This window comes from Amblyraja radiata, chromosome 7 (genome assembly GCF_010909765.2).
Source record: "Amblyraja radiata isolate CabotCenter1 chromosome 7, sAmbRad1.1.pri, whole genome shotgun sequence".
In the NCBI taxonomy this organism is placed as follows: Eukaryota; Metazoa; Chordata; class Chondrichthyes; order Rajiformes; family Rajidae; genus Amblyraja; species Amblyraja radiata.
In genome coordinates, this window is record NC_045962.1 from 48,934,109 (window position 1) to 48,960,124 (window position 26,016).

At 41.9% G+C, this 26,016-nt stretch overlaps 1 protein-coding gene across 3 annotated transcripts in view; it reads right to left on the bottom strand.

Moving 5' to 3' along the window:
* LOC116975383 (disco-interacting protein 2 homolog A-like) overlaps nucleotides 1-26,016 on the bottom strand; it is a 246,159-nt gene that overhangs the window by 54,610 nt on the left and 165,533 nt on the right. For 2 of the 3 annotated variants that reach the window (XM_033024427.1, XM_033024429.1), the window contains exons 8-19: nucleotides 22,077-22,274; nucleotides 21,791-21,882; nucleotides 20,029-20,148; nucleotides 19,793-19,916; nucleotides 18,955-19,064; nucleotides 15,692-15,794; nucleotides 14,795-14,859; nucleotides 8,369-8,462; nucleotides 7,610-7,729; nucleotides 5,939-6,053; nucleotides 4,037-4,176; nucleotides 173-309 (exon numbers count right to left, since the gene is read on the bottom strand). In XM_033024427.1, coding sequence (XP_032880318.1) covers nucleotides 173-309; nucleotides 4,037-4,176; nucleotides 5,939-6,053; nucleotides 7,610-7,729; nucleotides 8,369-8,462; nucleotides 14,795-14,859; nucleotides 15,692-15,794; nucleotides 18,955-19,064; nucleotides 19,793-19,916; nucleotides 20,029-20,148; nucleotides 21,791-21,882; nucleotides 22,077-22,274 — 1,418 coding nt within the window. The remainder of the gene's footprint in view (nucleotides 1-172; nucleotides 310-4,036; nucleotides 4,177-5,938; nucleotides 6,054-7,609; nucleotides 7,730-8,368; nucleotides 8,463-14,794; nucleotides 14,860-15,691; nucleotides 15,795-18,954; nucleotides 19,065-19,792; nucleotides 19,917-20,028; nucleotides 20,149-21,790; nucleotides 21,883-22,076; nucleotides 22,275-26,016) is intronic. The other variant, XM_033024428.1, reaches the window with a different exon arrangement.

Sequence of the window (26,016 nt, forward strand, 5' to 3'; positions counted from 1 at the left end):
GAATTCGATATACCATGTACATAAGAAAAAACTTTGAACACGGTTTAAAAACTACCTAACAACTTCTGATAAAGAAGTTAAATCTACAAATTTATCTGGAAGCTCCAAAATATTTGTTTGTGAACAGTGAATTAAGCCAAGTAATCTAGGTATTTTCAGTCGGTTTGCATACCTCAAACACAGTCTTTGTCATTCCAGGTAGCCCATAGTATGATGTCCCTGAAGCACGCGAGCTCACACAAATCTCACCAATTTCATCGGTTTTGCAGAGATATGGGGTACCATCAAACTTTACAATGCACACCAACGCTGAAAGAGATATATGCAGAGGAACATTCAGTGACCAGAGAGAAAGGAGCATGGTCATGGGGTGGGGGGGGGGGGGGGGTGTGGAATACAGCTTACAAAACAATGCCAAGAAATGACTAGTCTTTGCTACTGACACATTTATTTGCCACTGTTAACTTTTACTCCTCAATAATAGGTTCAGTAAAAATTTCACAGTGCAAACTGCCACACTGTCCGAGTAGTTTCTTTAGACAGTGACAGTAATTAAGTGAATATATAAATTTCTCAGATCAACTTGTACATTTTTTCGCCAATCAGAGCCAGCCCATTTCATTTAGAAAGAAATAGAAGTTGGAACTTGATTACATAGTGTCTTTTTCTTCCACTCCCATGCCAAATATAAAAGGATCATGACTCAGAGGTTCAATCGTAACTTGGGATCACACAATTGTGGTGTGGCAGACACTTAATATTAGACTGAACAGCATGGCTCTGTGCATGTTGGAAGCAAGCACAGTAGAAGCTAGTCAGTAACAGCATACTGATTTACCAAGATAATATTAATCTCCAAAGTGAGAGCAACAGGCTGCCCAAGCACTCAACTGTGGGTGCTGTTGCGGAATATCAACTATTTGGAAAGAAAAAGACTTTCACTCCCCGAATATTCAATTAATTGCACTGAAAGAAACCATGATTTTGTAATGTAGTCAAGCTTTTTTTTCACACAGAGATAAAAGCCATAATAGCATTAAGATATACAACAGGCAACATGTTTTAATGATTTAGCAGAAGGGTCAAAGTTAAAGCATTGGATGAACTTGGTAATGACATGGAATACTTATATCGATCTGAGGTACATCTACATGTCTGAATAATGACACCTTCATAAGTGCAGTATGCCTTCAGTACTGTATTTAACTACCAGTCTACATGTGTGCTCAAATATGAAGTTTTCGCTTGTTGAAACCATAAGAAGTAAGATTGTTACCAATGAGCCGAGGGTAATACTGGGGAAAGTGTGGTCACGAACTATATCCTACTGATCAGGCACAAGTAAATTGGACTGGTGCGTATCAGATGAATTTGTATACAGTGAAACTATATATTTTTTTAAAGTGCAATTTACATTAATTTTGAACAACTTTAAAAGTAGAAAATAGATTCACAAATTTCTAGAATAGGTAATGGAATTAGTGATAAAAAGCTTGTAATTTTCAATTTATAAAGGGTGCAGAGTGCAAAAGAAAACAGGGTAAAGATGGTCTAATTTTAAGGACAGAAGAACAGAACCATGTTAAGATCCTAAAAAGGAGGTACAAGCGATTTACTATGGAACCTGCAGGGTTGCTAGGTTACGAGAAGAGGAGAAAAACTGTCAAACATACAGCCAAAATGATGCACGCTTTTAATTGTGAAAATGTTAAAAATATTATTGATGCCATCTTAAAGCAGGAGGGAACCTCAGACGTCAGTACAGTTGCAAGACAAATTTCACTACACCAATTGGTGTACGTGACAAATAAATGTCCTTTGTCCTTGTCCCTTTGTCCTTTGTCAGTAATGAAAGGTTGAGATGTCCGCAAAAACTCCAGCCAGTTGGTCTGCGCAGGTTTTAAGAACATGACCAGGTATACCATCAGTTACAGATGGTTTCCAGTTTCTCAAAACATATGTGGACCAAATTACAGTAGTTTTTGTGGATGCGATCCCGCTGGCTCAACATTCTGAACTGGACCACTTGGGCAATAAAATTACATACGTCATAGACTACAGCTAAGCTTTCATAGACTAGAGCTAAGTGTTTAACATCATCCCCTCCAAATGGTTACCAAGCTCAGGGAACTGGGTCACTGCTCATTTAATTGAATTGAATACATTGTCATGTGTGACAAGCACAGTGAAATTCTTTGCTTGCATACCCAAGGAATGCAAATAGTCGCCCATAAAGGGCACTTACAAAGTTGCCCCTTATTCTCCCCCCATCCTCCTCACGGTGATCCCCCCCCACGCCGGGTCCTCCGTGGTCCATTGTTCTTCTCCCTCCCTCACGGTGGCCCCCCCACGGCAGGTCCTCCATTGTTCCTTCCCCCATCAGCGGCATCCTCACTTCCACATGTCTGTCCTAGTCTATTGGTTGGCGCCATCATCGACCGCCGCACCAACCTCTTCACTGTCGCCACCGAGTCCTCTCTGGATTTCTCCGTGGCGCCGACCCAGGCCCCAGCCACGGGCTCTGCAGACTCAGAGACCTTTGACCGCAGGCTTCGTCGACTCGCGAGGCTCCAGCCTCGGCTGCTCAGCGGCACCTCCGGAAGGCGACTGCCGCAGCAGCACCTCCAGAAAGTGACTCCCTCTACAACTGGATCCTCGACTTCCTCATCAACCGAACACAATCAGTACAAATAGCAGCAAACTTCCAGCTCGATAACCATCAGCACAGGAGCACTTCAAGGTTGTGTGCTCAACCCCCTGCTCTACTCACTCTATACCCATGACCATATAGCCGGACACAGTTCTAATTCCATCTTTAAATTCGCCAATGACACCACCGTTGTTGGACGAATTACGGATGACGACGAGTCAGAGTATAGGAGGGAGATCGATCAACCAACTGAATGATACCAGAACAACATCAGTAAAATCAAGGAACTGATTGTTGACTTTAGAAGAGAAAGGCCGAAGATCCACAAACCTGTCTTCATCAATGGGATGGTGGTGGAAAGAGTCAAAGATATCAAATTCCTGGGCATGCATATCTATGAAGATCTGTCCTGAATCCAGCATATTGATGCAATCATAAATAAAGCCCATCAATGCTTCTACTTCCTTAGAAGATTGAGGAGATTCAGTATGTTGACGAATACTCTCTTGAACTTCGACAGAGGTATAGGAGAGAGCATATTGACTGGTTGTATCACGGCCTGGTCCAGAAATTCAAATGCCCAGGAACAAAGAAGATAGCAAAAAGTGCTGAACACTGCCCAGTACATCATAGGTACTGACCTCCCCACCATCGAAGGGATCTACTGGAGTTGCTGCCTCAAAAAGGCAGCCAGCATCATCAGAGACCTGTCAATGAACAATTTCATTGTTCTGTTATACGACATATAACAACAACACTCTTGACTTTTGACATGAGGGGTGGGCTGTGGGACCTGTAGGTTTATTGTTGTCACCTGTACCGAAATACAGGGAAAAACTTTGTTTTAGGTGTGATCCAATCAAATAATACTACACTTAAATATAAACAAACCAAACAAGTATAATAGGTAGAGTGCAGAATATAGTTCTCAGCATTACAGTTCAACACTTCTATACACGCCCAATGCCCCCAGGTAGAGGAGAATTGGTCTGTATGACGAGAGGGGGAGAAATTGTTTCTGGTGATGCATGCTCTCAAGCTTCTGCATCTTCTGTCCGAAGGAAACGGGGAGAAAGAGGAATGACCGGGCTAGATCTTAAGACTATGTGGTTCTTGGTGAGCAATCAGGAGAGATTACATCAATGAGACGGTGGGTGAGGCAAAAAGTGGGTTAAGTAATGAACTGAAAAGGGGAAGAGGAGAACCATGGGAGAGAACAGGAGCCAGGACAGAAAAGGATGGTTGGCAATCAAGCAAGTTGCTAGCAACAAAATTCTTTTTAAAACAAGCAAATATTTGTTGCATGTTCAAATAGGTTTTTATTGTGCTCGTTTCTGCAGGAAGCACCATTAATATTAATTAATTTAACAAACAAGGCAAATCTACCTCCAGGCATAACAGCACCCACATCTTGGACGGTCAGAACAGAGAGCTTTTCTTCTGTATCCATACGTATTACACCATAACTCAAACCATTCATAGACAGCACCATCTTCCCTGAAAAATGTCCTCCTAAGTTGCCAGGTCTGCAATGGGGGAGAAAAAGCTAGAGTCACTGGGTGTTTCACATAATTATTTATCTTTAATCCTTTAACAACATAGAACATGGAATGGTACAGCACAGCTCTTTGCTTCACAATGTTCAGGCTGAACATGATGCCACATTAAACTCTTTGCCTCTGCCTGCACTTAACCCATATGCTTCCATTCCCTGCATAGACATATGCCTATCAATAAGCCTCCTAAATGTCACCATTATATCTGCCTCCACCACCATCCTGGCAGAGTGTTCCAAGCACCCATCACTCTCTGCAAAGAAATTGCTCCACACATCTCCCTTAAAGTATCCTCTCTCAACTTAAAGCTATGCACTCTAATCTTTGAAATTTCCCCCCTTGGGTAAAGATTCTGACTGTCTACCCTACCTATGCCGCGTAATTTTATATACTTCCATCAGTTCCCTCAGTCTTCAATACTTTACAACCTCTTTGGTAGTCCAACATTCCCTTACCTTCCCTTATCTGTTCCTCCATCTCTTGCTTATTAACCTTAAGCTCAACTCCTTATATTGCCTCTGAGGGACCTCATCCCTTTGCCAATGTGCATGACTTCTTGCTGCTTACCCTCCTCCTCGCGAATGCTCTGGAGCCACTCTAAGAACCCTGGACCCTGGCATCAGGAAGGCAACACACCATCTAGGAGTTTCACTTGCAGTCACAAAAGCTCCTGTCTGTTCCTCTAACTACTGAGTCTCTGTCTGCCTTCACCCTTCCCATAGGGATTCCAGATGTGTAAACATGTTTTGGATCGGAATGGTCACAGCAGGGTATTCCTGCATTCTTTGCCACCTCCCTTTCCTGGTGGTCATCCATCTACTTTCTGCGTGCACCGTAGGTGTGACCATCTCACTGTACCTCCCATCTATGATGCTCTTATACTCCCAGACAAATCCAAGGTGATCCAACCACAACTCAAGCAGTTAGTCAGGAGCTGCAGCTGGACACACTTCCCACGGAAGTAATTCTCAGGGACACTGGAACTCTCTCTGATCTCTCACATCGTGAAGGAACAACATACAATGTCCTAACTGTTATTTTCTTTGCACTACCATGAGGGGTTTGTGAAAAATAGACTTCACCTTATTTCGCCCTCAACCTATTCGTCAAAGCCTCACAAGCCATAGCCTCAGCACTTACCCTCAAACACCTCTCCCAATACGTTGCTCTGCTCTATCTTCCTTTCTTATCCACTGCTGCGCCTCTCAATGGGCCAATCAAGTGGCTCCTTTTTAAATTGTCCCAATGCTGCTTTGCATCTGTGCTCGAAACTGACTTCCTCAGCTATCCCAAAGGCTCCTTTTTAAACTGTTCTGCTGTCGCTCTGCTCTGCCTCGGAACTTGAAACGGAGTAAATATAATTTAATTTTGTCCATTTTGAACTGTGAGGCAATTAACACAAGCGTGAACAGATTTATAAATATTTTCCTTTATTTCTCCCACTTTTGTATTGTTTTACAGCCAAAAGCAGGAAGGATTGAAACAATAGTTAGTTTTATCCTGCCTTGCTAAGCAAAGTTAAACAAATATTGTTATAAATCTTGCTGCTGCATCTCCAAATAAAATAAGAATATTGATTGCAATACTGCTGCATACAATGCTTCAAAAGATTCACAAAATATACACTACAGGTACACAACCCGTTGGCAAAATAATTAAGAAACTTCTACACACTCTGGAAGATGAAGATCCAATAAATCCCAGGATTCTGATTCTGAAGAGAGTATCATACCTGCGAATAGCCACCGTCAGAGCTTCTGATGAGCTAGCACATGGGCAGATCACCTCAGGTCGCAAGCCACGTGATTGAAACACATTCACAAAAGCATCACATGATGATATCGACCCTGCAATAATATAATACTTTCAGGAAAAATCGCTTTTTTGAAATTAAAGAATCATTAATATTGAGCAAATAATAGGTAACCAGGACTTAGTGAGTAGCTTCAATGTTATCTACAATGCATTATGCAGGAAAGTCATGAATAAGGAGTATAATACAGTGAATGCATAAGTTCATTAAGCATTGACCCCAGACACGCATTTCCTCATCCAAGCCTGGCCATTAAATGACGGTGCCAAGTGTCAATCAGATAGCTCATTTTGAGAAGAGAAATTGGAGAGGGGATAGGGGTTAAAAAACAATAAGCACCTTATGCCATTTTGAGCATTTCTAGCAGATAGCAAATGTGATTGAGAGCAACCTGCTTACTTCTCAGTACAAAGCATAAATAAGGGAAGTGCTATCCTTCCATTAAGCTGTATAGAGCTTCGAATAGAATGAAGAGGAGCTTGATGACTTATGCTATGCATTTGTGAATTTGACAGGTTGGTTTATTGTAAACAATCCAATTGAATTTGAAATATGCAATTGAAACATATTCATATGATCAATACAACTGAGTTGCAGGGAAGAGGAATTGTATATGTGGGAAATGATATGGTGATCAGTTAAATAAAAGAACAAGACATTTTTTTCAGTCCTTGGGTAACAAAACAGACATGTAATGACAGATGTGAGTAGAATTTTAAGTGGGTTAAGACGTCAGCAGAGTTTTAAATTATCTTAAATTTATGGAAGGAGAAATATAATGACACATTCACTAAGGAGGTTGCAGTTTGTACCTAAGGAAGGAATCATTTACAGAGACGGATAGTTTGGAGATGAGTTGATCACTCATCACCTACATGGACTACAGGTTAAATGAGCATGATGCAAGCCTTGTGAAGATGAGCTTCAGTGGGGCATAAGTGGAAACCGAAGAGACACAAGGCAAACAAAAAAATCAGTCTAAGGCAGTGGGAAGAAAGCATGGAGGTAAAAGCAGACAGAGGAACCAATAATATCAATGTCTGTAAACAATAAGTCCTGTAGATCTCCATGATAGATAAATCTCCTATATATCCTGTGGAGATCCTACAGATCTCCATGAATAAGGGTTTATAGCTTATTCATGATCGAGAAAAACAAGGATTTTCCTTGTAAAAGGACCAAGGACAAACCTGAAGTAGTTGGGTAGGTTTGGCAAAGTTTAGAATATGCAACGTTATCCATTCAGATCTCAGGTAGATGACCACGATTACAAATCTGTGTCTTTGTTGGTTGAGATAAATTGCAGGTTGGTTGAGATAAATTGCATTACGCTCGTAATGAGAAAGACCACAGATTGATTTTTTGGAAGAAATGTCATACGATGAATATTCAACGACCAATAGTTGAGTTATCCATACGTGGGAAGTTGAAAATACAGTTATGTCACATAGAGGAAGTTACTTTTGCTTCAAGGATGGAGACAAAATAAAATTGTGTTGGAAGGTGATGCAGTAGGATGCAAGTTGCAATGGTCACCAAAAGCCAGAAAGTAGGGACAAATAAAGGACAGCCAACTAACTATATACTTACATGGGTTTGCACCATCTGCTACAATCAACATCCGCAGTGAGCTGAGGCTTACATCTCTCTGATCCCGCTGAGCTAAGAGGGCCCAATGCATGTCCCGAGACTTCACCACAGCAATGTGAGCTGTTAGGAAATAAAGCAGTTTATTTTACACACTGTTGGTACTAAATTCCTTGAATATAATTTTAGAAAATCAGATTATTTTAATAGGGAAGTAGATTGTCAATGCACATACTGCAGCAGTGGCTGTTCGCTGGGATTGCTTAGAGCACAACAAAAAAAAACCATAACTAGGCTTTCCAAAACCCGACATAAAGCTGACAATAAAACTGCATGAAGTAGTAAATGAAGTATTAAAATGACATGATGAAAGGTAGGGCTGCAGTTCCACAATTAGTGTTGCCAAGTGACTCTGGTTCAATTTGGTCTCAGCTGCTGTCTAAATGGTGTTTGCAGATTCCCGAGACGGTATAGGTTTCCTTTCAGTGTTTTGCCCTGTCTCACATCCCAAAGATGTGCTGATAGAAAGGTGGAATGGGATTGATGGGATTGTTTTTTGGGAGCTGGCACAGATCTGATGAGCCAAATAGCCTTCCATATTGTAATACGCAAGATGGAAGGGGTCATACGTAAAATTTAGAATTTACAATGTGGAAATTAGACTATGAAAAGATACAACTGTCCACAGCTGACAAACTGAATTTGCATTGACCTGAATAACATTTTCTTATTAAATTTCTTCCAAAATTGCCGTTACCTTACCTTTGTACGCACAAACTTTCTGTATCCAAGAAAGAGGATTCACTTTCATTAAAGCATAGGGAATGCTGATCACATGCATTCTGTTCATGATGCTCTGTTAACAAGATAACATGAAATATTGGTATCTGTGACACCTCAAATTCCGCATGTTATTAGATGACAACAAAATTATTGGCCATTAACAACGGATAAGGGCAAAGTTGATCATTTTGACGGGTTAAATTGACATTGTGATGCAATTATATTTTAGCTATAATCTATATTACTAAAACTCTGTTCTTGACCGGTTTTGGCTTTCTGTGCTGCGGTTTCCGAGAGTACGCCGCCACCTACGGACGTCATTTTTGGCCACCTCGCTCAGAGCCCCCCTCCGCCGCATGTGTGCCGAGGATTTTTCCCGTCGATGAAAATTGACAGAGATATTAATGTTTTTACAACATTCCCCATTCTCTCTGCTGCCCCCGCTGGAGGGAGGGGGAGGGACTATAAAACCAGGAAGTGGTGTGCCTCAATCAGTCTCTGCAAGTGGTGTGCCTCAATCAGAGCTTTGAATTACACTGACAAATGTCTACAGCACTGTGAGTACCCTTAATTTGGTTTGAAAATGAAAATATGGTTAGAGGTAAAAAAAGCACTGCCTGCAAATGGTTGTTTGGGTTGAAGTAAAAAGGCACTCTCTCTCTTCCCCCCCCTCTTCCTCCCCCCCCCTCTTCCTCCTCCCCCCCCCCTCTTCCTCCTCCCCCCCCTCTTCCTCCTCCCCCCCCCTCTTCCTCCTCCCCCCCCTCTTCCTCCTCCCCCCCCCTCTTCCTCCTCCCCCCCCCTCTTCCTCCTCCCCCCCCCTCTTCCTCCTCCCCCCCCCCTCTTCCTCCTCCCCCCCCTCTTCCCCCTCCCCCACTCCCCACCTCTCTCCCTCCCCACACTTCACCCCCCTCTCAGCACACCCTCTCTCTCCCCCCCTCCCCCCTCGCTCCTCCCCCTCTCCCCGCCCTCTCTCTCCCCTCCTCCCCTCCCCCACCCTCCCTCCCTCAACCCCCTCCCCTCCACACCCCCTACCCTCTTCCCTCCACCCTCCCTTCCCCTCCCTGCTCCCCACCTCTCCCCTCACCCCCCTCTCAGCACGCCCTCTCTCCCCTTCACTCTCACCCTCTCTCTCTCCTCCCCTCCTCCCCCACCTTTCCCCCCTCACCCACCCTCCCTCTTCTCCTCCTCCCCACCCCCCTATCCCTCTTGCCCCTCTCTCTGTGTCTCTCTCTCTCTCTCCCTGTCTCTGCCCCTTCTCTCTCTGCCCTCACTCTCTATCCCCGCCCCCCCCTTCCCCTCTCTCTAGATGTGACTGCAAGTTGGGGGCTATGCATCAGTAGATAGGGTGGTTATGGGGTAAAAGGAGCAAATTAATAATATTAATATAATATCAAGGGGGGTAATTAGCGTGAGTGCGGGGGGGGGGGGGAGATAGTTAGTGTGTGACGCTGCATGCCGCCTCCCCCCCACAACCGCACGTTGGGGGAACAGACCCAACGGGTCTGCACTTGGTCTAGTATATAATATAAATTAAGATGATCAATAATTCAAAACTTCATCAACTTTCTAGTCAGTTCTGTAATGTGATATCCACACCCAACCAGGTTCCTACATCAGGTTACTAGTTTTAACAAGCAGCTTGAATAACGCAAGTGAAACTTGTTTCGGTGGCATACAATTCTTTGCATCAATGCTTAATTAAAGAAATACGTTACTTCTGCTAAAAAAAGGAAGGCAAAACGGGGATAGGAAATAAGTCGGAAGGAACTGCGGATGCTGGTTTTTACACCAAAGATAGATATAAAATGCTGGAGTAACTCAGCAGGACAGGTAGCATCTCTGGAGAGAAGGAATGGGTGACATTTCAGGGCGCGACTGTAGAATGGTCTATACCTAAAACGTCACCCATTCCTTCTCTCCAGAGATGCTGCCTGTCCCGCTGAGTTACTCCAGCATTTTGTGTATGTCTTCAGGGACAGGAGATGGTTTGGTCAGATAATATTAAGGATAATCCCTAGAGATTTTATGTACATTAAGGGGAAAAGGGTAACCAGAGATAAAATGGGGCCCACCTGGAATCAAATCGTTCACTCTATGTGGAGACATGGAAGATGGGCAAGGGATTCAGGAGTGCAGGTACATAGTTCCTTGAAAGTGGCATCACAAGTAGATAGGGTGGTCAAGAAGGCTTTTGATGCATTGGCCTTCATCAGTCTTGAGTATTGAGTATAGTAGTTGGGATGTCATGTCACAGTTGTACAAAACATTGGCAAGGTCATATTTAGAATATTGTGTCCTGTTTTGGTCACTGTGTTATAGTAAAGATGTTGTTAAGCTGGAAAGGATGCAGAAAAGATTTATGAGGATGTTGCAAGGACTCAAGGGTCTGAGCTTTCGGGAGAGGTTGAGCAGGCTAGGACTTTATTCCTTCGAGCACAGAAGGATGATATAATATCTATAATATCTTATAGATGTGTATAAGATCATGAGAGGAATAGAGAGGGGAATTCCACAGAGTGTTCTACCCAGAGTTGGGGAATCAAGAACCAGAGGACATATGTTTAAGGTGAGGGGGGGGGGGGGGGGGGTGGATGTAATCGGAATCTGAGGAGCAGGTTGCTTTTTACACAAAGTATGGTAGGTATATGGAATGAGCTGCCGGAGGAGGTATTGCGGCAGGCACTACTGCAACATTTAAGAAACATTTAGACAAGTCCATAGAGGATAGGTTTTGGGGATATGGGCCAAACGCAGGCGGGTGGGACTAGCACAGATGGGGCATTTTGGTCAGCATGGGCAAGTGGGGCCAAAGGGCCTGTTTCCACACTGCATAACTCTAAATGGCCTACTTTAAATTTGTGGCATTTTGAATTGTTTACATTTTCTTCTGACCAGAGCAGAGAAGTAGGTACTCAAGATAGAGGTGCATATAGTATGAATGGGAGATGATAATAGCAGGAAACCTTGAAAGACAAGCAACAACTAGGAAGAAAACAAGTAATATTCATCAGTCTAACAAAAGCTGTTAATGACTTCAATGCCAATACAGTCAGACATTATTCAATTGACACACAAATTACATATGGATAATAATAGCTTGCTCTAAGGAGAAAATACTGAGTTTTTGAACGTTGCTCAAGTATTCAATATTAAATTCTACTGACATGGCTTTGACATATGGACCTGTAATTCTAAAAATAGAACAGATCACAAATCAGTGAAGATGGGGTTTACCAATATTTAAAGTAGATAAAATAAAGTAGCATGAAACCGATAAGATCTATATTTAAAAGAGTCATCTAATCATGTTAGGAAAAATATTGCTCCTTCTAATGTGATCATCCAATTCACTAAAAAAAACAGGATAATTCTCAATATCCACATCATGCACTGTGAAAGTAATACATGATGAAATACAATTGAAAAAAAGTCATGACTGAAACAATAAATATGGTTGGATTATACAATATGTTGGTGTACTACCAATAAAAAATGAAAGATTGCATGGAATAAGCTAGGATAAAGAGGAGGCTCATGGGGCACAAGATACGATACAACAGAACCTTATTTATCCCAGGAGGGAAGTTGGTCTGCAAACAGTCATCAAACACAACAAGATACATGAAACATGAAATTAAAGTGACGAGTGGAGCATTCAGGATTGGGGATGTGCAAGGATTGGGAGGGTAAGGGGAGTCAGTCTACCCCATGACAGAAGGGGGAAGGAGTTGTACAGTTTGATAGCGACAGGGAAAAAGGATCTCCTGTGGCGTTCTATGCTGCATCTTGGTGGAACCAGTCTGTTGCTGAAGGTGCTCCTCAGGTTGACCACTGTGTTATGGAGGGGGTGAAGGGGGTGAAGATAAGGAGTAATATCCTATAATTAACTACCTTCCCTGAAATAAACAAGGCAACACCAAAACAATTACCTTGGAAGGAAACAGCTTCCAGCCCATCAACCAGGATTTCTGAGAATTAGGCTATCATTATTTGAACTTATCGTGAATAGATAAATAAATGGAAATAAAGTTAATCTGTCCTATATCAGAACAAAGAGAAAATATCTTGAGATGTTTATTTAAAAATAATCTAAATGGCTTTAGAATATAGATGCTTGAATGTGCACCAACTTCAGCCGAGTTAAAGGAAGTGCATTTATGCAAACATGATTTGTTTGCTAAATAGAGGTTGATTGTAAGGAGAACAAAAGAAAGTGTTTCAATTGCAAACTCTACGCAAACTCTCACATAACATTATTTAACTCGGTCTGGAAGAATGATTTAAATCATGAAGACTCGTAGCTGGTTAAGGTTTGCAAATATCATCAAATTATATCATTTTTTTGCAAATGACTAATTTAAAAAACCTATTTAAAGCTTACCTGCTTTCCTTTCTCACATTTTCATAAAGCACACTTTTTTTTCCAAACAAATTCAAGTATTAGCCAACTTAGTATAATAGCTAATTACAACTTAGCAATTGTGGCCGCTTAAAATAGCTGACACACTAAGTGGTGACTTCATAATTGATGACTATATTAATGGAAAACAGTACGTAATATTTTCTTGACTTAAATGTGGGTTGTTTGAATGGTGGAAAATGTAACAGCAGTTCTATTTATAACAGTGGCTTTATCTATTTAACCCAACTGATTCAACTAACTTTTCCAGAATGAAGCATAATTAAATTGTGATTAAAACTAGAGTAAAGATTAATAGACAGGTATTGTAGATAGGAAACAATGCAGGAACTATTTAACTAGATAACCAAGCTTAGATTGTAAACAGACACATTCATTAACTATACATTGAAAACCAAACTGTCTTTGTCCCTCAATGTCAAACATGGAGATAATACGGTGGATGGGGTAAAACAACGGTGCCGGTGAGTGGGCTGCTGTCTTACCTCCCATGCTCTTGGAAGCACTCTGTGTTTTTCAAGATCAGCTGCGGGTGGTAAGACCCCAGCCCAGAGGTTGAGTGTTGGCTGTGTGAGGCATGGTACACCGTGTTCATGGGTTGATGTGTACGGATTGAGGTATCGGCAGAGTGGGCCACTGGAGGCTCAACAGCAGGGGTGTCAAACTCATTTTAGGTCACGGGCCGATAGGGCAAAATGCGACTTCCTGCGGGCCGGGTCAGTAGTGCACGCGTGAACGTCAGTCAGGCAGCCCAAGGCCAAGCGGAACTCAGCGCCACCATCTTGTCTGTTTGATACCGGTTGGCAACTGTTGGCTAATCATGGAGAGGAAGACGGGAGCGCCCCTGTCGGTGCAGCAGGTGGCACAGACGGACGGCGGTGGGAGAGACCAGCGAGAGAGAGAGCGGCGAGAGAGAGCAGCTGCCGTACTGATACATAATAAAAAGGTCATAGATAGATAGATAGATAGATAGATAGATAGATATAATTTAATTGCCACACAACCAAGGTCGGTGGAATTTGGGTTGCCAGCAGCGGTACAGTAATAAAGAACACAACCACAATAAAAGATTTACACAAACATCCACCACAGCATTCATCACTGTGGTGGAAGGCACAGAGCTTGGCCAGTCCTCCTCCATTTCCCCCCGTGGTCGGGACCACCACCCTCCACAGCCGTTGCTGCGGGCGTCCAGATGGTAAGGGACAAAGTCAAAGTCAAGGGGTGAGTCCAGGATCGGCTCTTCCCAACCAGAGACCGCGGCTTCAGGCTGGTGTAAGCCGCAGGCCGGCGGTCAAAGTTTTAAAGTACCTGCCGTGCCGCAGCCAGAAGCACCGCAGTCTGCAGGGCCGGCGGTCGAAGCTCCCCTCCAGGGGAGATGGTAAGTCCATGCCGCACCCGCGGTAGAAGACGGCCGCGGGCCGGCGGTGGAAGCTTCTTCTTCCCCCCGGGTCCTCCACAAGGGACCCCGGGCTGTAGACGCCGCACCAGCTGGAGTACTGCAGACTGCGGCTTCAGACTGCCGGCTGCCGGCTGCCGCGGGCCAGCGTAACGGAGCGCTCCCCTCCAGCGAGGTCTCACCCGCTCCGCGCCGAGAGTCCATGCTGCGCCCGCAGCTGAAGCTCCGGGCGCGTCTCCGGGAAAGTCCGCGCCGATCCTTGCTGATACTTCCCCCCCCCAAAATCATCCCGCGGGCTGGATTGGACCCCTTCACGGGCCGGTAGTTTGACACCCCTGCTCTACAGCATCCGGGGGCTTGATTAGATCAGGCGCTGCTCCAAATGGCTTGAATGTTACAAGATGGCACTGGAAATGTGGTGATAGTTGTACACTGCCTCAGTTTAATCTAACATCTTACACTCTTGTATTTAAGTATGATTGGGCCTAATTGTTACTAAAAGTAAGATTGTTACTGAATTGTATGTAAAATAATTTAATTGTACATAGATACGTGACAATGAAGTATCATTGAAATATTGACTTACAGTTAAAACGCCATGCCACAGTCCAGCATCCCTTTTAAAATCCAAAACGTTTGTTAATGTCTCCCCTGAAAGACAAATGCAGAATATATTATGTAGGAACTCACATGATACAGCACAGAAGCAGCCCTTTATCCCACTATGTTCACATCAACCATCAACCAACAACTTGGCTGTAGTTTGCAATGCAACTACTCTGACAAGTTTGTTGTACTTTATTGTCATAGAATTAAGTGATGTTTTACAACCTTGTTCAGTATGTGCAATCAATTACACTTCAAAACTTTGTTTTAATAGCTTAAAAGCATCTTAATTTGAAAATAAATTTAACTGATGAGTCATCGATATGAATTTGAAGACCACAGCTGCTGATCTACTTATCATTCTTCTTTAGTTTAATGATACGTTATTTTACTACATCAAATTCATTAATGTATGAGCCATAAAGCTCTAGAAAATCTCATTTAAAAATATTACTACTCATTATTTCAAACACCCTGCAGAATCAACAACAATGTGGGGCACATGGAAACACAAATTATGTAGCAGTGTCTCACACTTTGAGCTTCTTTTGTTGGTTTACCAGCTGAAACCATTAACTAAAGTGGTGTTGAAACACACAGCAAGGTCCAAACTTATCTTCCAACTCCGTGCTGGGTGATCTAATGTCTGCCAATATAATAATGGACCTTAAAGCCTTAAAATGACAGGAAACAATATATCCCAAAAGGTCAGTGCAAATATTTAATATCTTGCATGGAGCTTTAGTGATGCAGCAGGGGCAGCAATGTCTGAAGAAATAGATCAATCTCGATAAAAATGGGTGCTGCAATTACGTCAGATAAGTGTACCGAGCAAAAAGGCTTTCAACTAAAGATCTCTTTAGCACAACCAACTCACCTTCATTGTATCTACAGCTTTGACTAAGGACATGACAATGTGCCAACATTGCCGCCTGAGATATGGCGATACCCATTGAACTTCCTTCTTTACTGGTCTTGTACTTAAGGAGGAACAAAGAGAAATCCAAATTAAGAAAGCTTAAAAATTCTAGACTGGTGATGCACACAAAATATGTGGATTCCATCTGGACCACCTCAGTGAGTGTAAAGCAACCCGTTCTACATTTGCCCTCAAAGTAGATTCCTGATGGGGCACTGAGAATTCCTCAGAAAATAGCAAGAGCAGCTGCAGAAATGTTTTGATAGTGGACTAAGCCACATTCACTCCCTTATGCACTGTCACAATTGCCAAAGGACTGAACATCTGTGAATTCACAAGAGGCTGCAGATGCTAGAATCTGGGGCAAACGAAAATAATTGCTAGACTCTCAGAAATTCCAGCAGCATCTGTGAAGGCAGAAAGATGGTTGATGTATAGGGAAAGCATTCCTGTACCATGACCAAGAATGTAAAGAGGAGATAGTTAGTATAAATAAATGAAAACAAAGGATGAGAGTAGGTGACAGGAGATAGGTTGAACCCAGCAAACCCACCGTATGATGGGCGGACAGAACCAGGTGGGGAAGGAGAGGATAGAAATTCAGGCTGGAAGGTGATGTGGACCTGGATAAGAGAGGGATGATAGGCCAATATAGCCAGGTTTGGAGGGGGTTTAGAGACACAGACTGGTATGCAATAGGTGGAACAAATAAAGAAAGAAAAAAGGTGGATGGAGCTAGTTTGCAGGAGGAAGGAACAGATAAGCTGGAAAGTGATAAGTGGAACCACATAAGAAAGTGATGTAGGGCAGATGAATCCAGAAGGGTAAGGGTATAGGAAAGGCAGGTCACAGGAGAAAACCGAGGTGGATAGGTATGTGGGTGAAGGGCAGATGGAACCAGGGTCTTGGGAAGATGATATAAGGGGGAGGGAGGGGCAGGGGTGGAGGAGGAGAAAGTAATAGATGACCAAAGGGAGAGAGAACCTAGTTGGACAGGTAGGAGTAGTAAAGGATCTTTGTGGATGCCTGACTTTTGTCAAACATTAATAAAATGAAAAACAGAGGACATAGCTTGAAAGCGATATTCAATTAATTTATTGAAAATGCAGGTTTCCCCTCAGATCTTTCCTCTCTACTGTAAGAAATGGAGCTGATGAACCTGCATGAGATCTAACATGGAACATGCTCACAGGATGTTTGTTATAAGTCGTCTATCTGAGCCCCAACAAAATAAGTTGTGTGCCACTGTCGTCAACTGCCCACATTGCCAAACACATAAATAGAGACAATACAAATGAGCATTCTCTACAACACATTTGACTGTAATTGTTGATACTAGCCAATCACTTGAACATGTATCCAGTTTGGACAAGCATTATTATCTGCAGTGAAACCTTTTCATCAGGAATTCATGAACATTTGTATTGAAAATCCATTTATGATTATTTTGTGACAAAATAACTAGCAATAATGTTGTGCTTATTACTCCAAAGCAACAGCTGAACAGGGTCATCAATAAAATAATTGACTAATGATTGGAACAAACATGCTTCTTCATTATTTTCTTTATTACTACGTCATATGAGCAGCCAGAAGACTTGGCTTGACCAAGACAGCACAAAAAAACATCCTTTGCATGTGCTTTGCCCTCCATCACGTTTCTTGACAATATGTTTTAGCTGTTGGTTGCCTTCTGTGTAAATAAATATTGCTTGGCATCAAACATACACGTTCCTGTCAAAGTTTTATTCATTGACCTGTCCTCCTGCCACAATATATTGAAATCACTATTTTGTGTTAATTAAATTATTTTATAAATCATTAAATTAAGTTGGAGATCTCTATTTTGAGTGTCCATAATTTATACACCATGATCCTTGACTCCAATCGCACTGATGACCTGGTTGACCAGCTAACCTCATTCCTGGCTCCCACAATAGTTGATATTGTTGAGACACAAGAAACTGGTTGACAGAACCTTGAGCAAGACACAAAATGCTGGACAAACATAGCAGGTGAAGGTAGCAACTTTTGCAACGATTGCAATGTTTAAGAAACAATTAGACAGGTACATGAACAGGACAGGTTTGGAGGGATATGGACCAAGTGCAGGCAGGTGGGACAAGTGTAGATGGGACATGCTGGTCAGTGTGGGCAAGTTGGGCCAAAGGGCCTGTTTCCACACTCTATGACATTAAATCAGGCAGCATCTATGGAGGAAATGGACAGGCAACGTTTTGGGTCGGGACCCTTCTTCAGATTAGTTTATATTGTTAATGGTTCTTTCCCATCAAACACCGTCACTCTCTCAAAATGTATTATCATTGCTGCCTCAAAATTTAGAAGGATGAAAGGGAATCTTATTGACACATATAAGATTGTTAAGGGATTGGACACGCTAGAGGCAGGAAACATGTTCCCGATGTTGGGGGAATCCAGAACCAGAGGCCACAGTTTAAGAATAAGGGGTAAGCCATTTAGAACGGAGATGAGGAAAAACTTTTTCACACAAAGAGTTGTGAGTCTATAGAATTCTCTGCCTCAGAAGGCAGTGGAGGCCGGTTCTCTGGATGCTTTCAAGAGAGAGTTAGACAGAGCTCTTAAAGAAAGCGGTGTCAGGGATATGGGGAGCAGGCAGGAACGGGGTACTGATTGTGGATGATCAGCTATGATCACATTGAATGGCGGTGCTGGCTCGAAGGGCCGAATGGCCTACTCCTGCACCTATTGTCTATTGTCTATAAAACTTTGTAAACCTTGAACTTCCTATTCTTGCAAATTAGCACCAATTTTCAAAAAGCTTTCCAATAGCCTTTTAAAATTCTCGCCTCTGAAATCACCCCATTGTCTTGCGTGCCCTGTCACTCTATGCTCCAAAGTCCTACAAATTTCCAAAATATTTGGCATCTTGAGTTTCTCCTACATTTAAATAGTTTTACCATTGATGGCCATCAGTTCTGCAGATTCCTGTCAAAATATCTCTGCCTTTATTTCCTCTCGCCAAGCACTTGGCTTTCTGATGTATGTGTCAAATGTGTTTGCTCTTCCTTGTGAAGAGTCTTATGACAATTTACTGCATTACAGTTGCTTTATAAATACAACATGATTTCATGCTAGCATACAATTGTTGAGGTGACGTCTGGATTGCAGAAACATTTTAAGAACAAATCAAGTGAATCATGCATAAACTAGCATCACAGTGAAATTAACTCGGAACATACCTCAATATAAGCAATGTTATTACTGGCATCCCTGATCATTGGGTGCCAATCCTTAGGAGGTTTGGACAAGTTTTTAACATCCGTCACAAACCACCCCAGTCGAGGCCATCCTACAAAGAAAACAGATAATTCAAAACTAAGCATGTGAAATTCAAATTGGAAATATGAAATTCAGATAAACTCAGATAAACTTTAATTATTTCAGGAATCATAATAATTGAGTGAATTGCTGACAGAGATCAATCAGGAAATCAAAAGTGGTGTACAAGGGCAGGAAAGTGGGTAATGATGCTGAATTAGCTATGACACTGCATCTTGTCTTCTATGTAAATATTCTTGCATAGAAATTGGATTAGCACAGGAAATTGCCCTTTTTACATTTATATCCCCCACATAGTTTGAAGCTTTTCTGCTCATTTCCATCAGTTCTACCTTTTGGGAAATTAGGCCAGGCATTATCATGTCTTCATGTTACTTGGTATGAGTGACAATGTCATCTACATGCCAGGTGCACATTTCTAACTACTAACAGAAATTGTATCAAAAAGGTCCCAACCTACAACTTCCACTGTTCACATGGCAACACAATGAATATATCATAAAGAAAATTGAGAACACGATGTGGATTGAAGGATAGCCGCTAAAACAATAATTTTTATTTTAAACATTCTTCTCCCACCTTCAACTTCTCCAATGATTTACAAGTCTTATCTGTTTGCAAACAGGCCGTGCTGATGATGATCCCTTTTACCCTCTTGTGAAGAAGTAGCCAGCTAAAACATCCCATCTAAAAAAGGTTGTGTTCATCCAGTGCCAACTAACAAGCATGTAATATTACCTTTAAACTGGACCACATCCCCAGCTTGGGACTTCGGTAATCCTTTGTGACAGGCATCACATGTGAGTGCAACTGATATACCACAACTACCAAGTAGAAAGCCAATCTGCTGACTGCCAGCATCCTACCAAGAGCAAAGGAAACATTACTCAGATAACTTGATAACCACATTTCAGAACCAACAACAACATGCAACAGGACCAAGTGTAATTTTAGATTGGAAGTTTGGATCATACCAGGATTACCTTCCTTGTTAATGGCACTTCAATGGGCACAGGAACCAATTCTGCCAAAAGGCAACCATAAAATGCCACAATAAACGCCACAGGATCATTGTTTGGATATACTAAAGCGACCTGCAACAAATTCAAAATCTTAAATGCATTTTGTTACTCAATATCTTAATTGCACGCATGATGCTCCCTTTACTTTAACCCATTCTGATGTGATAATCCATAAATGGGATACTTGATTAAAATTGAATCTTAATGAAGCATCGGGACTGAGGCTTGTTGGATTATTATGCAGATTGGTCAGATGCAAATGCTTTACTAAATAGTTGGGTTTAGCATTCTCCACTAAACAAAGAGGCATTGTAAAGAGTTTAGTGAAACAGGCAAACGCAACCAAATGTACTTCAATTTTCCCCCCCCAAAGAGACTGATAACATCTTTCCCAACAAATAACTACTAATTAGACAAAACATATTTACTAATGCCAAAGGTTAGAGATCAGTTTTATTAGATAATTTATAGAGAAAACTTTAGTGGACTAATATATGCAATTCATCTAAATCAGTCATTGCCAGAGAGTTTAATCGACACCTTTTTTACCCTATCAGCAAATCCTTTTTCCTTCAAAATTCTTACTGAGCTACTTCTTCAGTGCACCCATTTTAAATTTGCCTCGATTTTTCCACATTATAATGATATTTTGTAGGATTTAACCACACTGGTTTACATACTTAAATACTTTATTTTCCTTGTTAAGTCTCCAGAATCTTTTACAATTTGATTCAGCTATTAAATTATACTTCATCTTACTCTTGGTTCGCACAAAGAAAAATCTTCCCCATCTCAGCTGATACCCTCACAAATGTTATGTCTTATCTGCAACATCTTCGCAGCTCATAAGCAACAAACTACTAACTGAAAAAGTAGTCAGTCTTTAGGCTTTTGAGTCAGCCTAAGTTATGAGCACTTAGTCTCAGAGAGATACAGCACAAAAACCTGTCTTTCAGCCCACAAAGCCCACACTAACCCATTTATACCAATTCTATATTATTTTTTTCACACATTTCCATCCAACTCTCTCCAAATTCCCCCACTCAGCTACACACTAGGAGCAATTTACAGAGGCAATTAATCTTCCAAACTGGATGCCTTTGGTACATGGGAGGAAAAGAGGGCACCGAGAAGAAACTCGTGCTGTTCCAGGGAGAATGTACAAACTCGACACAGAGAGCACCCATGGTTAGAACGGAACACAAGCTGCTGGGCCTGTGAGACTGCAGCTCTAATAGTTGTGCAACTGGGCAAGATTAAAGGGCCTGTCCCCCGGGCATCATTTGCGTGTCACACAGATGGTGCGCAAAGATTTTGTACATACCAAAATCCTGGGGCGCCGCGCGTCACTGTTACGTCACCACACAGCATGCGTGCGTAATGCGCACCATGCGTGCATCACGTGCGCGGCACAACTCCCGCGTCGTGCGTAGTGACGCGTAAATGATGATGCATAAATTACGCGCAAATGACGCCCAAGTGGGACAGGCCCTTAGGAGTCCACTATGCAGAGCTCCTGCAACGACACCATGTAACATACCGGCACAGGAACTCTCGATTCCATGACTTTCAGTGAAGTCCAATTTCAGCCCCAAATCACTAATGTAAATAACTTGAGTAATTTAACGGACACTAGGTTGGCTGTGCTATTAGATTGCTCATGCAGTGCTGTATGAAAAAGGAACTTTAAAATTTCTAGGCTTGAGAAACATACTCTATCACCGGGTCTCAGCTGTGGATCATTCTTACTGCTCAGTTTGTTGAGAAGCGTGTAAGCTAGCTTGAGGCTCCGAGTCCAGAGCTTTCCTAAAAGGAAAAATAAAACAAAGGTATCAACCAGAAATTGAATAACTTTGCAAAGCATTGCATTATCACAATATAGATTTGCTAACTTCACACCCATACACTTGCATTCAACCTTCGAAATAAAAAAGGTACACAACAGATAAAATAGTACCAAGAACAAATCCAACAATAAGAGTTTGTAAACAGGTTCATACCATAAGTGAGTGTATAAACTGGCTTCCCTGTTGTATCCAGTGAGGTCAGACAAGGTGCTTTGGGTTGTGTTGTTCCCCATCTTTGTAAAGCTGCCAGCAGCGATGGAGGCCAATTTGTCACTACTCCCAATGGTTCTCCTTGTAGTGGTGTCGTCTGTAAACCTTCTGGTTTTGGTTGATTTGGGTCAGCTAGAGGAACTGAAAGCAAAGCAAGATAGTAAATATAAGCAATATATAAAAAAGTCTCAAAGCTCATTCTTGAAACAAAAGGTCCAAAAAGTCTAAAGCATTACACAATGCTTTCATACAGTATACAATAGTTATGCCAAAAAATATTTTGCAGAAGTGATAAACAACTGCATACGATTGTTATCACGGCAGTGGTATACACAATATATTTCACAAAAGGGAATGCACTGAATGCAGGATTAGACGTTATCTTAATGGAGAAAGGATGAAAGTTACAGCACAGCTAGTTAAACAACTCACCCCCATCTGAACTGATGTTATCAAGAGTCAGTAAAGCAGGAACCAAAACTTTCATAGGTGCCACAACATTATATCTCTCAAAAACGGACAAAGTTCTTCAACAATCATTAGTTTGATTGCCCAGCACAATGTCTCACTAACCAGACACGCGGTGACTTCATTTATCAACAATTTAAGGACAAATATGTCCCTGAGCAGTGCTTACACTTCTGCTTCAAAGGGCTCTTGCTCGTCTAGGCTGCACAGCAACGTTCATGCGTCACATTTGACTATCGTGTAAATTCTGTGCAAAACCACACAAAATGACCAGGATGTGAGTTTTTATTTACAGGCATGGCATGAACATTAGCTGAGTTGTGCCTCTAAAAATAGGTTTGGGTGCACCAGAGGAACATAGCTGACCCAACATTGTCCTAATCAAAAAAGTAAATCATTATCTTCATGTGGGAGGCTTCAACAACGGCAATAGGCAAAATCTTGTCACACATTAGAGACTAGGTTTGAAGGAATTAGATGCTATTAAGAATAGCTCTTTGCAATAATGGTGGGAGAAGAAATAGAAACATAGAAAATAGGTGCAGGAGTAGGCCATTCGGCCCTTCGAGCCTGCACCGCCATTCAATATGATCATGGCTGATTATCCAACTCATTATCCTGTACCTGCCTTCTCTCCATACCCCCTGATCCCTTTAGCCACAAGGGCCACATCTAACTCCCTCTTAAATATAGCCAATGAACTGGCCTCAACTACCTTCTGTGGCAGAGAATTCCAGAGATTCACCACTCTCTGAGTGAAAAATGTTTTCCTCATCTCGGTCCTAAAAGATTTCCCCCTTATCCTTAAACTGTGACCCATTGTTCTGGACTTCCCCAACATCGGGAACAATCTTCCTGCATCTAGCCTGTCCAACCCCTTAAGAATTTTGTAAGTTTCTATAAGATCCCCCCTCAATCTTCTAAATTCTAGCGAGTACAAGCCGAGTCTATCCAGTCATTCTTCATATGAAAGTCCTGACATCCCAGGAATCAGTCTGGTGAACCTTCTCTGTACTCCCTCTATGGCAAGAATGTCTTTCCTCAGATTAGGAGACCAAAACAGTACGCAATACTCCAGGTGTGGTCTCACCAAGACCCTGTACAACTGCAGTAGAACCTCCCTGCTCCTATACTCAAATAAGCCAGGGTTTGTTGCTACGGGCAAAGTACATTGAGAAATTTGTGGCATTAAAGTGATAATTTGAAACTGAAAGTGGACCTAGCTATGTAGATAACTGAGAAGAATTTTCTGAAGAAGGTCTGAAGAAGGGTTTCGGCCCGAAACGTCACCTATTTCCTTCGCTCCATAGATGCTGTTGCACCCGCTGAGTTTCTCCAGCATTTTTGTGTACCTAAGAATTTTTACTTGTTCTTTTCTTCTCTAAATTCAAATTAGACTTGGCTCATTAGAAATCTCTAACTACATCAATGGACTGGTCATTCCCTCTATAATCGATCATTGCAATTTGATGCATCATATGAACATGCTGACAAAATTTGTTTTTAATTCAATTTTCGGGCCATGAGCATCACTGGTATCTATAACATTTACTGCAGAATCTCGATGCTCTTTATGATCAGGGGTGCTCGGCACATGAGTTTTGTGGTAATAACCTAAGAGAATAAACTTTGGTGTTTCCAAATAAGCTTAATATGAAATAAGTAGTATGACAGTGCAATAGCAGAAGAATTAGAAAAATGACAACATGGCCCCGAACTAAGAATGTATTCGCCTAGATATGCTGGGGCTCCCGGTTGCTAACCATTTTGGCGCCTCCTTCCCATTCTGACCTTTTTGTCTTTGGCCTCTGACTAAACACTGAATTCTCCAATTTCAAGTAATACAGTGCCCTCCATAATGTTTGGGACAAAGACCCATCATTTATTTATTTGCCTCCATACTCCACACTCTGAGATTTGTAATAGAAAAAAAAATCACATGTGGTTAAAGTGCACATTGTCGGATTTTAATAAAGACCATTTTTATACATTTTGGTTTCACCGTGTAGAAATTACAGCAGTGTTTATACATAGTCCCCACATTTCAGGGCGCCATAATGTTTGGGACACAGCAATGTCATGTGAATTAAAGTAGTCATGTTTAGTATTTTGTTGCATATCCTTTGAATGCAATGACTAGTTGCTGGGTGTCTTCTCTGATGATGCTCTGCCAGGCCTGTATTGCAGCCATCTTTAGCTTATGCTTGGTTTGGGGGCTAGTCCCCTTCAGATTTCTCTCCAGCATATAAAAGGCATGCTCAATTGGGTTCAGATCGGGTGTTAACTTGGACACTGAAGAATTAATCATGTTTTAGCTTTGAAAAACTCCTTTGTTGCTTTAGCAGTATGTTTGGGATCATTGTCTTGCTGTAGAATGAACCGCCGGCCAATGAGTTTTGAGGCATTTGTTTGAATTTGAGCAGATAGGATGTGTCCATACACTTCAGAATTCATTATGCTACTACCATCAGCAGTTGTATCATCAATGACGATTAGTGAGCCCTTCAGCAGCCATACATGCCCAGGCCATAACACCCCCACCACCATGTTTCACAGATGAGGTGGTATGTTTTGGATCTTGGGCAGTTCCTTCTCTCCTCCATACTTTGATCTTGCCATCACTCTGATATAAGTTAATATTCGTCTCATCTGTCCACAAGACCTTTTTGCCCGAACTGTGGTTGCTCTGTTATGTACTTCTTGGCAAACTGTAACCTGGCCATCCTATTTTTGCGGCTAACCAGTGGTTTGCATCTTGCAGTATAGCCTCTGTATTTCTGTTCATGAAGTCTTCTGCGGACTGTAGTCATTGGCAAATCCACACCTGACTCCTGAAGAGTGTTTCTGATCTGTCGGACAGGTGTTTGGGGATTTTTCTTTATTATAGAGAGAATTCTTCTGTCATCAGCTGTGGAGGTCTTCCTTGGCCTGCCAGTCCCTTTACGATTAGTAAGCTCACCAGTGCTCTCTTTCTTCTTAATGATGTTCCAACCAGTTGATTTTGGTAAGCCTAAGATTTGTCTGATGATTCTTGTTTCCCAGTCTCATAATGGCTTCTTTGACTTTCATTGGCACAACTTTGGTCCTTATGTTAATAAACAGCAATAAAAGTTTCCAAAGGTGATGGAAAGACTCGAGGAAAGACTAGGTGCTGAGAGCTCTCTTCTTCCTGCATTAAGGCATTTAAACATACCTGAGCAATTACAAACACCTGTGAAGCCATGTGTCCCAAACATTATGGTGCCCGGAAATGGGGGGGACTATGTATAAATACACATGTCATTTCTACATGGTGAAACCAAAATGTATAAAAATACCCTTTAATAAAATCTGACAATGTGCACTTTAACCACATGTGATTTTTTTCTATTTCAAATAGAAAAATCAAATTGTGGAGTAGAGGGGCAAATAAATA